Source organism: Corvus kubaryi, unplaced genomic scaffold (genome assembly GCF_017639235.1).
Source record: "Corvus kubaryi isolate FWS band 111438036 unplaced genomic scaffold, C.kubaryi_AGA036_p1.0 74, whole genome shotgun sequence".
NCBI lineage: Eukaryota > Metazoa > Chordata > Aves > Passeriformes > Corvidae > Corvus > Corvus kubaryi.
The window spans coordinates 5,556,049-5,569,452 of NW_024582061.1; the positions used below are offsets into that span (position 1 = coordinate 5,556,049).

Genomic DNA, 13,404 nt, shown 5'->3' on the forward strand with positions numbered 1-13,404 from the left:
TTTTTTGTCACTTAAGCTTTATAGGAAATGATGTTTCCTTCCATAAATAAATGTCATGTGAGTTCATACAGCACATGTGTGACCACTGTACACACTGGGACATTGCAAAGTCCATTCCAGAGGGAGTGGTCAGCTTTCTGACTTTTCCCATGGTGTTGGCTAATTGCCACCTGGAGCTTCCTAAACCAGTTGGTGTAAGTCTGACCTGGAGAATTGAGGTATCTTCTTTTCCACATGGTAAAATAATAACACCCTCTTCTCTCTTCCCTCACTTGAAAACAGTTTCAAAGCTACCTGCTAAATTACGTCAAATTCACAGTTATCTTTGGTGAATAAACTATTCATTTAAAAAGTATTTGATTGCTTCAAACGTCCTGCTCAAGAATGGGATATTCAGAAAGGTCTTGCCTGTGAAAGATGGGTGTGTTTCAGGCAGGTAATACAATCCAAGAGCTGTGAAAGCATCCCCAGTGCTCCTGCAGACCTGACAAATAATGCACAGGAAACCTTGTTAAACAGAGAGCTAAAGGTAACAATTGCAGCACTGTTCTTAGAGCACAGAAAGCAATGCTCCAGTTTACACAAATGCTTGTATTTTATTTCTGTTGTGAAAACTCTGATCGAGGAAATCCATGGGAATTCAGGATGCTGAGCACCTCACAACCTCTAACAAAAGATCTGGTTTGGTTTCCCCTGAAAGCAAATCTTCTCCAAGACCCTGTTTATGAATTTGCCCACAGAAAGACATTTTCCTGCTATATGATAAGATCTAATTGAATTTCCCTTCAATCAAGTGACCTTACTCATTCTAAGAATGTAAGCACTCTGATTTGTCTTCCCCAGGTTAACTTATGTTGGTTTGGAAGTGACTGAATCTAAATTAAAATAAGTTTTATAGTGGCATAAGTGTAATTGTACATGTGGAGTTGCCCTGGTTTAACTACTCTTCCTGCTTTTTAAAGTAGGCTATACAGAAGTCTTTTCCACACAGCAGTCTCCATTTTAGGATCAGTGTAGACTCACCCATGAATCTCCTCCTTAGTGAACCCACTGAGGGCTTTGTGGAAATTATTCACAGTTGTTTCATGGAGAATCATGGCTTTTCAATTTTCAGAGAGAGACTTTGTTTTAGTTGTTTAACTGGAATATTTTGTTCCCATGAAAAATATTGACTTTTAATTATTATATTTAATTTTCTCAAAGATGACAGGGCCATCTGCATAATTTAGTTATTTTCTGGTAGATTGTTCTCTGTTCTTCTCAAATGTTACTTGTCTTTCATTGCACATAAAGGTTTATCTCTGCTACCTGTCTTCTTCAGCCGTCTGATCACTTTTCAGTGAGAGACTGAATTAGATCCAATAGATCTCCTAAGGATGAGGAAATCCTGTCCAGAGCAGGCAGAGAGTGAAAAAAATCTTCCAAAAAGTGACAACAGACAGGAGGCACAGACACTAAATATTCCTGGTGTGATTTGGGCTCCACCATGCTTGGAATTTTCTGAAACCACATATGAGCAGTATGAGCTTTTTAAGAGGCTTTGAACTCCAAAATCTTTTTAGTGCTACAGTGGGTATGTTTCACAGGATTCCCATTCAGTCACACAGAAGCAGTAGTCTTGCTTTTCTGTGTTCACAGAATTGCATTTTTGGTGAGGACTGTGGTTTGGTAATGGGGATGTGAGTGCACTGGTTTATATGCTACCTCCTACAGGTTGTGGTTTTATTTATAGCAGGTGCTGCACCATCAAGAAATAGCAATAATTTCACCCCCCCCCCCCCCCAAATCTTCCAGGCACATAAAAAGGCTAATTTTTTTTTACATTGGTTTCACATTAGTCTCATATTTTTGTATGTTTTAACAGGTCTTTCTACCTATGACAAAAGGAGGAGGTGGCCTGGGGTTTTCCTCTTGCCTTGTTTTTAAACAGCCCCCACTTCCCCAAGAGGCATTTTACTTCATAGAATCATAAGTAGAAGTCATAGAACGCCCCGAGTTGGAAGGGATCCACAAGAACCATTGAGTGGAATTGTTCTTCATGCTGATCTTAAACCAAAGATAAATAATGAGGGCATTAAAGACAAATTGCCTGTCTTGATTTTTCATTTCATTTTGCTCATCTTTTCAAGGTGTAGTGGTTTGGTCCAAAATGCTCATTACTGTTTATCTGCTGTGAGATAAGAATTAGGAGAAATGCAAAGTAGGCACCAAACTTGAAAGAATATAAAGAAGTTTATTAACAGACCTAAAAGAAGGGAAAAAAAGAGGAAAAAAAAAATTATACCACCTTCAGAACTCTCCTCCTCCCCCCACCTTCCTCCCTTCTCCCACTGGCAATGTAAAAAGACAACCCTTAAGATGTTCAGTCTGTTACCACTTCCATAATAACCTTGTTCAGTCCATTTAGAAAGAGAAGTCTCTTCTTGCTCGTGCTATGAAAACAGTATCACAACGAGACAGCCGCCCACTTCCAAATATTGTTCAGTCCATTTAGGAAGAGGAGTCTCTCTGCCTGCATGTGAGTCCCTTCCCCCGACTTGCAGCTTTTCCCGCAACTGCTTTCGAGGGTCCACTCTTGAAGTTTTTTGGGGTACAATTTTAAGGTTGAGCCGTTCAGAAACAAAAACAGAGGCCCTTCTCCTTCCCTGGGAGCAAAGGGTCTTCATCATCTTCATCTTTAGGACTATCTCTGGGAACATCTCTAGGGACTGAGGTTTTCTCCTTTCCCGTTTGGAGCAAAAGTCCTCATCTGGTTCATCTCTCCCTGTCCAAACTTCTCATGAAATTACAGCTGCGTCAGCATCTGCCTATCTCAGCGCAGGTGCTTTTGCTCACAAGTTGAACACTCCACCCCCCATATCTTCATGAAATTACAACAGGATACTCTGATATATCATAGCTTCACAACAGAATTTCAGCTTTAAGCATCTCCTCTCTCTCTTCCCTCAGGTTTTCTGCTCTTCACAGCAATAAAAGGGTTAATCTCACCTCGGCCTTGCAGCTTTGCAGCTGGAATGTTGAATCTTTCTTATCGCAGTGGAGAGGGGGGAGAGCCGAGCCGCTCCGGCTGCCCACGGCAAGGCAGTGGGGGGGGTTCCATGGCTGGAACAGGTCCATGGCTCCAGGATGGCCGTGGCCCGGCCCGGCCTGGCCCGAGCAGGGCCTGGCTGGGCCCGCTGGCCCCCACTCGGGGCCCGCAGCCACCTGTCCCAGCGCCGGAAACGAGAGAGAGCTTGGTGGGGGAGTTTGCCTATTCTTAAATGTGGATCACAGAGGTGATCACAACTTTAAGTGGCTTAGAGAATTGTCCATATTCAAACTGGCCAGCTGATAGGTTCTATCAGGTCCCAGAGGAAGCTGTAAGCACCCCTTAGCAAGGACATCCCTTCCGGGACTATGCTTGCTAACCTATGACACAAGGTCAACAGCTTCAGAAATAAAACAACACAGAATTTCACATCCATCCTCTGATATTATGTGGAAAATGCTCTCTCTGTTATTTTATGTGTACCAGGTTTGTGTCTCTGTGGCTTATTATGCTCTTGTGCATTTAAATGGACCTTGACTGTAATGAAGTGGATGTACTCAGCTCCCACATGGCCTTGAAGAAGCATTTTATTTGTTTATTTGATCAGCTTCCTATGATTAGTACTTCAAACGTCAGTACATGGAGGTGAAGGATGAGGCTTGGGTGGGTAAGAAGAGAATATTTTGATGTGGAAAGTCTATAGCAGAGCTGCTGCCACTGAAGACATCTTTCTTTACTTTTCACCTGAATCATTGCAACAAGAGTGAGAGCAATTAAATATTTGTGCCTGAGTCTGCCTGTGGTCAGTTATTACTTTCTTCACTGTACCAATAGCACATCCACAGCTGAGCTGGAGCTCTCAGCTCTTGACCTCATTCTGTCTTCAAGACAAGCTGATGTTTCCTGCCTGGTTTAAACTAACATCTTCAGAAGAAGTATTTCCTGTGAGCTGGTGTTACATTTTCAAAGTGTGGATTTACTGTGGTTTACTGTTTGTGAGAAAAAAAGAGGAACCAGATACAAGTTGAATGGTCTGTGATCAAAGTTTTTTTTTTTTTGAATGTGTATTTTCAGAACAAATATACTCCAGCTCCGAGCTCGAGGGGAGCATTTAGTTTGATGAGTTAGGTTTTAATAAGTGTAATTACTTAATCTCTTATGCTGAATTACTGATTTTATTGATTTCATTGAATTCAATCCTGCATTCTGTATTTAATTTTTTCGATAGAGTATACAGTCAACAACAGCAGCACAGTGAAGAAATTAGGAATATGGGAGCAGTATTTAGATCCAGCTTGCTGGCAAGTGGGAGAAGTCTGATGTTTATGTCAAAAATCTGCCCACAAGGAGCCACAAACTTGTAAAACAGGGCTAAAGTTCTTCGGTCAGTGTTCATCCTTTGTGTGATTTCTGCTGTGTGCACAACTGATTCTGATCTTGCAGGTTATACTGCATGGCAGAATTACTAGGAGGAACTGTGCTAGCTTGTTTTGCCCCCTGAATCACTACCCTGTCTGGATGAGTTTGAAATATCAAAAGCCACAGAATTAGTCTATGAAAATGGGTTAATAGCATCCTGGAGCTCACTCCTACAGAACCGTCCCTGAAGATGGCATGGACCTGCCAGCCCCTTGAACCACACACCACACAAAGTGCAGTGAGGGAGGAGGAGGAGATCTTTGGATGTGGAGGCTGTGAAAGATCTCCTTTAGACCTTATTAGGCCACACAGCACAAGACTGAGCAACCTGTCCAAGCCCAAGGGGTCTGCTTCAGTAGCCAAAAGTTTATTGTAAAGATTTATTTTAAAATGTCAGTTCCTGATGTCAGACTGGCTGTCCTCTTGTTCCCTGTCTTCTTGAAGACATTTGCTGTCTTCCAGTCTTCAGGGACCTCTCCCAATCAACTTTCAAAGGCCATTGAGAGTGCCCTTGCAACGACATCAGCTCCACTCGTGGGCTGTGGGAACTGGTGGCCCATGGACTTGTATAGGCACATTTCACTTACATGCTCCTCCACCAAGGGTAAGTCTACCTTGCACTTGACTTTATTACAGTTTTCATGTACCTGAGATGAAGAAGGTGCTGAGTCTATGTCCATTGTGACCACTGCATATTCAGCAGCAGGCCCACATTTTCTCCCTAGTTTTTGTCTTTCTTATGTACCTGGAGAAATCTTTCTTGCTGCCCTTCACATTCCCCCACAGATTCAAATCCAGGTAGTCTTTGGCTTTCCTAACCCCATTTGTGCAAGTTATGGAAATCTCTGGGTTTGCTGACACCTTGTACACTTGTTTTTTGTGTTTGAGTTTAGTCAGGAGCCCCTTGCTCATCCATGCAGGCCCACTGCCGCCTTTGTTTTGTATCCTGCTTTTTGGGATGGACCATGTTCAGTTCAGAGCGATCCTTGGAAACCAACCAGCCAATTTCTCTTTTCCGTGTGAAGCGAAGTCCCAACTTATCCTTAAGCAAATGTGAGCAACTTTTTTCTACACAAATCAAAGAGTTGAGTGGAAAGGCTGATACTGTTGGACGGGTCAGAGAGACTGAAATTTTTGTTGTGGAAAAAGACTGGCAGTCCAAGCATATGATTTTAGTAATGGATTCTACAGATAGAACCTGTTCAATATATTTTCTTGCTCCGTGAACATGGTATTAAAAAACAGGTCAAACAGCATTTGGTGCAACTATGGCAGGAACAGGTTGTCATGGTTGTCACTACAAGTCTGAAATGGTAGAGCTTAGCTCTGGAGTGGAAGAATTCAAATTTCCTGTGTGGGTCACCACAATACTTATTTCTCATCTCTCAGCTGCCCTCTTTCAGTCAGATGGTAATGGTTGCTTTGTCATCCCACAGAGTCACATAAGGAGAGTAGCACAGAGGCATCACCTGTTCTGCTATTACATTTCAGCTTCCTCCTGTGGAGTTAAGGTAATCCTCCCTCAATTTTCCTGTCCCAGTTCTCAGGCTCTCGTGTTTTGCTGTGTTGTTGATATAAATAAATTGGTATAATTAAGAATGTTGATACAGATCAAATGAGCCTGCATTGCTTCCGTTAACGGGGCTTGCAGTAAAAGAGAGAAATGCAATCTGTTAATTACCCCACTAGAATTACCTGTTTGCTACATGAGGAAATTGAATTCTTCACCTTTTTCATCTTGGTCAAGCCTAAATTGCTTATTTATATGATGTGAAGAATGCTAGATGGCTTCACTCCCCTGTCAAAGCAAGTTTCCCTGTCTAACAATGATTTATGGAGCATGAGAGCAGCAGTTTAATCAAGAAAGATTGACTTCTTTGTGAGCTATTGTCATTGCTTAAACCATTTTGTATTCCAAAAAGCTGATGTATGACATTATTCCTTATGTATATTACTTTTCTGCTAATAATACGCTCTGTCATTAGATATGATTCCAAAGTGCTGTGAGGAAAGCTCTAGTGACCCAGGCCCAGGCTTTGTGGTGGATGGGACTTCTGAATTCCAAGTAAAGCAAAGTAAAGAAAAGCAACACTTAAAAGCATGTGTCAGGAATAAAAAGGAGCACGTCTATCTGAATGTGAAATGCAGAACTGCCGAGAAACAGAGGAGGGGACAAAGAACAGAGGAGGACAAGGACACCAAGAACAAAGGTAAAGTCTGTTATTAATGGAAAAGATACACACGTTAGTAAATAAGCAGTCTAGCAGATTTCATGTCTGAATCAGAGATTTGCATTTGTGTACTAAAAAGTTTTCCTTTCTGTCCTGCTGTTTGAGATTGGGAAGGATGGGCAGTTCAAGGTAGGTTAAAATTGGAGACTTGCAGCTCCAACAGAGTGATCTAAGAACTTCTGTTGATGCTGTATCAAAACACTCATTGTATTTGGACTTCCCTTCAGATGTAAACCTGAGTTGTGACTGATCAATAAGCCCCTACAGTGGGGTAAGTCTCAAGGGAGGGAGTCTCAGAGGAAAGTGCAATGTACTCATGAAGTATGCAGTGACTGAATATGGCTGGCAGGAAAAAAAAAGGGGACCAGAGAGATACCACTTTTTTGATTAACGTTTGTATCAGTTGGGTGGATCAGCTGATCACATCAGCTCGTTGTGTAAATTTTTGTCCATGAGTTAATCAAAAGAACGTGAATGTCTAAGTTAGCCAGACCAGCATGGGGGCAGTGTATATATTGCTCAGCCTAATACATATTTCTTCCTGGTGCCAGCCAGCGTTGCAATGGTGAGCAAATCATAAATTCTGCCACTGAGAATCACATTTGTATTGTGATTCATCTGTGTATTGAAATGGCTACATTCTGCTAATTTGCACTTGTGCTTCCAACACATAGCTGTGGTTGATTCTGCTAAATCAGAATCTGATGAAACATCACATGTCTTCAAATAAGCAAATTTGTTATTAAATGTTAAATTACCAATGTGTGGAATATCGAAAAGAACCCTGTCAGACATTGCTGGACTCTGACATGAGTGCAGGCTGAGGTAAACTGACACTGCAGTTTGACATGAATTATAGCTTTAGAGCTGATCCCATTGAGAAAACCTCACCTTTCTCACATTTATATTCTTTTTCTTCTTGTTAGGTCCTCCTGTTTCCTCTACTACCTGCTGGATTATTGCAGTGATTCTAGGGATCCTCTTCTTGGCATTGCTGGGAACAACAGTGGGTTTTATTACCAAGGGTAAATAAATCTCCTTCACTGAAAATACTTCATTTGAATTTAGAACTTTGTCAGGGAGCACAGTAGAGTTCTTGAAATCTGCTCATTGGTCCAAGAAGAGCATGAACCTCTTCTTTTTAAAAGAAGACTTGCTCTCTCACCTATTTCCATCTGGAAAATGGATGCCGTTCACAGATTCCTTCAGAGACTGATTCTTTGCCTGTCTCAGAAGAGCTTTGGGGATGGCTTTCCTGTAACTGGGGAGAATAATCTTCTGAAAGAACATATTTGTGAAAAGTGTTTGTAAGGAACTAGGCTATGACTATGAATGGGAAGAGACATGTATGATTCTTTTTCAGGCTGTCCATGTCCATGCTGCCCTGAGCAGTGGGTCACCTACAGAGACAAGTGTTACTCCTTCTCCAAGGAGAAGAAGGACTGGAATTCCAGCCAGGAATCCTGCCGGGCACAGGGGGCTCATCTCCTGGTGATCAGCAATACCAATGAAATGGTGGGTGCCTTTGCAGGGGCAAGGGCAGCATGAAGTGGGAGCAAGTCCCAGGCAGTTAGGGCCAGTTCCTCCCCTCTGGGAGGAAGGGAGAGTGTAAAAGGCTCCTGGGACCCCCCCACCACCTTCCTGCATTGGCAAGACAAGGCTTTCCCTTAGACACTTTGCAAGAGGGACTTGCTTCTCTCTGCCTGCCGCAGCTGAGCTTCGTTTGTCACGAGTTCAGCCCTCAGAACCCAGAGCTGAGGAAGCTGCCTGGCTCTCTGAAATGCTGAGTCTCACAAAGCAGGTCCCTGTAGGAAGGAAGGCAATAGGTGTTCACATTGAGAGACGGCCCCAAAACTTCCTCTCTCACACAGCACTCCTTTCTTTGCCCTTCAGAACCCAGGACTTGGCTGGGTTTCTCCGTTTTAGGATCAGTTTCTCCGAGTCTACTCATCTCTCTGCCTTTGCATCCCTCCTAGGACTTCTTCCTGACAGAACACACCAAATCCCACTGGATTGGTTTGCAGAGGAGCACTGATGGTGACTGGGCCTGGGAAGACGGCTCAAAACTGAGTGACAAAAAGTGAGTATGGTGTTTCCTTTGTACTTTTAGATAAAAGGTTTGAGATCCTTCCCCCCTCTTACATGAAAAGTCCCATCGGTATTTGACAGAAGTCAGCCAGCAATGAACACAGCTGCTAAGGGATGTTCAGAGTAGCTCATAGGCTCTAGCAGATAAGGGCTTCCTCCTGCCCAGCTGCCAGATCCCAGCTGGGTGCATGTAGACCTGGGAGTCTCTATCCCAGGCTAACGGACACAGCTGCTACATTCCCGTCTGTAGGTCCCACCAGTTTTCTGTCCCAGAAACATAAACACGGTTACAGGCACACATGGAAGCAAAGGACTGTGACACAGCTGCCTGCAATCATCAGCTGCTCCCAGAGGCTCAGACCCATCCCTTGCTTTACCTGATCCCCTCTCTTTGCTCCCTGTCCTCTGAAAGTTCCTCAACAAGTTTTGCACAGGCACACAGGCCCACCTTGAATGTACTCAAATCCTCCTGCTCCGCTTTCACCCCACCTTTCTTGTCAGTTACAAAGCCCAGAGTGCCCCTGTCCAAAGCTGTGCCTGGAGGTTTTTGACTGCCCATCAATTAGTAGCTGAAGACTTTTAGTCTTTGCAGTTTTGTGTTACAGTGGGGATTACTGTAACACACGTATCAGACAAGGTGGCCTGTGGAAAAGAAATATATATGGACAGATTCTTGGTAGATGTTTCAGAGATGTTTATTTCTCCAGCCTCATGGCTGGGATCTGCCGAGGAACTGCTCAATCCCGGGACCCGAGGGTCCCTGCCCGTGCAGGGGAACACAAAACAACAATGGGGAACGAGGCTGAGCAGGGGCAGGGAAACCCCGTGTCTGTGCCCTCAGGGCCCCTCTCCCAGGGCTCCATGGCAGGGGAGGGACCCAACATTTCACCCGTTTATTTTAATAAAAGGAGATTTAAAACTTTACATTGAAAACAACTGGATAAACATAACAAGAACAGTTTTAAAACAAAACAAGCCACCCTCCTGAGCCTTTAAATGTCCAGACAGATTCTCTGGAACATCTTAAGGCTGACAGAAGGGAGACAGGACTCTCTGGGCATGCTTTGTGGGGAAACTGAGGCAGGAGAGGGTTTAATTTCTTCCCTCCCCTGTTTCATCCCCTCCTCGGCATCGGAGAGGAATTGTAGGGAAACAGAATTGTATAGGGAAGCCATGGGGTGAAAAACGGATTAGGAATAAACTGGGGATGGGGTGAATTTAGGAAGGGGTTCATATTGGGTATAGGGTAAAAGGGGGAAGTAGGCTGTGGGTAGGGAAGCTGCTGGGATGGATATTGTTTATAATTTTGTGCATAACGGCTGCCTTTGACTGGAATACCTCCAGGCCCAGTGACATTTGCTGCTTGTAAACCCTTCTTTCCTTGCACTATATCAAATTGTACAACTTCCCCATCTCCTACACTTTGCAGGTAATTTTTAGGGTTATTCTTTTTAATGGCAGTTCTATGGATGAATAAATCTTCCCCTGTATCATCTCGTGTTATAAATCCATAGTTGTTTTTTACATTGTACTGTTTCACAGTTCCTGTGATTTTCGTTGCTATAACGCCTCCTATCACGTGCTTGTGTGTTCGTCGTGGCTGCTGGTCCCACGTGGCCGCCGCCTCGCCGACTCCGGCGTCTCGGCCGGGCCCCCGCGTTGCGGCTGCTCCGCGCTCTCCGAGCGGCGCTGCTCCGGCGCGTGTCCGGGCTCTGCGTGGCCCCACGCTGCCATCGCCGCCAGCTCTGTGCCCTGTGAGCGGTTCCGCTCCACCAGCTCCACGCTGCTTTGAGAGTGGCCCCGTTTCGGCTTGGCGCTGAGCGGCTTCTCGTGTCGCTGTGGAAACCGCCGCTTCTCCCTCCGCAGGGCTCTCCGAGCCGTGTGCTCAGAGCGGCCTGCCACGCCGATGCCCGGTTCCTGGCTGCTCGTGGCCCACGGCACCCGCGGCGCCTGTGGCATCGCTCCCTCACTCGCGGCCGCGTGGCCGGGGACCCCAAGACAGGGATGGGGTCCACGATAAGGCGCGTACTCCCGAGGGGGCCGGGCGCATCCAGCACAGGCACCTCCACCAGCATGGCTGCAGTCACGCGTTCCTGGGATGGCGGCCGCGCGGCCTCGGCCACGGGATTATGGCCATCTTCTGCTCTAGGGGTAATGGGACCATACAAATGCTCCTGAAGAGCTTCACTGATTGCAATTGATCCATGGAGAGGTTCTGTCGCTAGTCCATGTTTTGTTTGATCCCTTATCTTATCCCAGATCTCGTACCAAAAACACTCAAGACTAGTTCCAGGAGGATTAATATCAAAAAGTAAGTCTCGAGAAATATAGAAAAAATTTTTGAAAAGTCAGTTAAAAAAATGTTCTAGATCTCTCGGAACAAGTACTTTCTTGTTTTGTTGTTCAAGGATTCCTTCAACTTCTAGATACATTTCTTTCTGTGACTCAGAGCCACATTTCCCACGATTCTTCCATAGTCCAGAGAGAATATCCAAACCAAGATGAGAAGAGAGAGATCTAGAGTGGCTTTTACTCACGAATTTTCTGTCCTTAGGGATCGGTGTCTTGCCCGCATTCTCTACCATTTGTTACAGTGGGCATTACTGTAACATGCGTATCAAACAAGGCGGTCGTGGAAAAGAAATATATATAGGCTGATTCTTGATAGATGTTTCAGAGATGTTTATTTCTCCAGCCGCATGGACGGGATCTGCCGAGGAACTGCTCAATCACGGGACCCGAGGGTCCTTGCCCGCGCAGGGAACACAAAACAACAATGGGGAACGAGGCTGACCAGGGGCAGGGAAACCCCGTGCCTCCCCTCAGGGCCCCTCTCCCAGGACCCCATGGCAGGGGGGAGGGACCCGAACAGTTTTGTCTGTTATTTCTTGAATGTTTGTGTCTGCGGATTTCTGTTTTATCACTTTGTCCTCATTATGCTCTTTTGCACTGAAGGAGTCCTTGGTTGGATAACCTTAATGAGGCAGAGGCTTCCACCTTTCACATACCCATAAAGATGATTTTAACGGGATACTTTAACTGGGATATTTTATACTTTCTGTCCCAAATGTGTTTAGTAGAACAGCAGAAAATCCCTTGTGGAACAGAACATTTTGCTCTTTAGCGATGGGAAATGGAGAGCCCAGTAAGAGACTGGAAAGACTGGCAATCTGCAAGTCTCCAGACAGGTCCCACTGCCAGACCTCCCGTGTCCCAGGATGGATCCTCCCTGACATCAGCTCATGAAGTCTAACTGCAGCAGATCTCTTCCCTCCAAAGCTGTGAGATGTTCTTCCATCTGCCAAAGTGGAGATCCCTCTCTAATGTGCCTCTGCTTGTGTGCTCTGTCTCCCACAGGGTTAAGTCCAACAGCCGTGTGCAGAACTGCGCTGTTCTGCTGGATGGTGCCATCCATGCTTCCAGCTGTGAAGTCCCTACCCCATGGATCTGTGAGAAATCTGTTCAATCACCTCTGTGAACCTTGCCTTAGGAGATATTCTTTGGAGAGCTGTGCTAAGGCCTGATTCCTGTGAAGTTTCTGTGAGAGGAGCTCAGAGAAAGCTCCTGAGAGCTCCTGGCTCCTGTGCCACCTGCCACAGTGCAAGGAATGAATGCAGATGCCACAGGAGGTCTGAGTGCTGCTGGATCCTGGCTCCATTCAGGATCACTCTGGTGATGTTCACATTCATAGCCCTCACCTAGTGACAGATAGTCTTCAAAGTAGTAGAGAAGGGGGAGGATAGATTTCTCTGAGTCTCTCAGTCATTATCAGAGGTACTTGAGCATTGTCACTGCTGTTTTGAAATCCTAGGGAGACATGAGCTTGTAATCTGTGAGCTCACACAAGCTCTGAGTTTATTTCTCTCTCGTGAACCCTGGTGACGTGCACCAAAACTGAAAGCTAGCCTGAAGTTTGAAGTTGGCCTGTTTTTGCAAGTGATCAGATGATACCCACAGGACCATTCTAACCTAAATTCTTCTGTGGTTTATGTTTGTACCTGGAGAAAACTGGAGCAAGGCTTCTAGTGTTTCATTGCTGTGTAAATAGCTGCGAAGGAGTAAACCTGCTACCCTGCTGAGATGCAAATAAACATGAATTGCTTCTAACAATTTCTTCAGTAGTCACTTTTTCTGTTTTCCGCTCCAATATTATTGCTTAATGCATTAGGTAGTTAATAAATGGGCAAAAGGAAGCTGCTGGCAGGAACAGAGTCAGGAGAGCAGGGGGTGAAATACTTTGCAATAACACTGCAGCAGAAGTTCAGCTACAGCCACTGAAGTTTCCTACCCCAGCTCTGCCCAAGGGATTCAAGACTGACAAATTTACTTTTTTCTGTAACCAAATGAGTGCAGCCCTTTGTCTTCCAGTCCCTTTGTCCTAAGACCCACCTTGGCCATGGTTCAAGTGCCCTGCACCACCCCTAAATGGTCTGTTTGCCCCCTGCTCAGAGTTTCTTCCAGAACAGCTCTCTCCTGAAAGAAATCCTGCCAGACCCTTCATCCAGCACTTCTTCCCATGGGATTCAGTGGACAGATAAATATAGTTCCCATTTTTGTGACAAGTAGGCCACAGTTACACAAAGTCCTGTGCTGTGCAACAACACCTTGACTACCTGACAGGATGACTGTGATAACTTT

At 45.0% G+C, this 13,404-nt stretch overlaps 1 protein-coding gene across 1 annotated transcript; it reads left to right on the forward strand.

Annotated features, from left to right (window-relative positions):
* The first annotated feature begins 5,871 nt into the window (after positions 1-5,871).
* LOC121675571 (killer cell lectin-like receptor subfamily G member 1) lies at positions 5,872-12,844 on the forward strand. The gene is made up of 6 exons (XM_042051134.1): positions 5,872-5,958; positions 6,433-6,657; positions 7,605-7,703; positions 8,042-8,193; positions 8,655-8,758; positions 12,124-12,844. The coding sequence occupies exons 2-6, from the start codon at positions 6,435-6,437 to the stop codon at positions 12,242-12,244; spliced, it is 699 nt and encodes a 232-aa protein (XP_041907068.1). The 5' UTR covers positions 5,872-5,958; positions 6,433-6,434; the 3' UTR covers positions 12,245-12,844.
* The last annotated feature ends 560 nt before the right edge of the window (positions 12,845-13,404 follow it).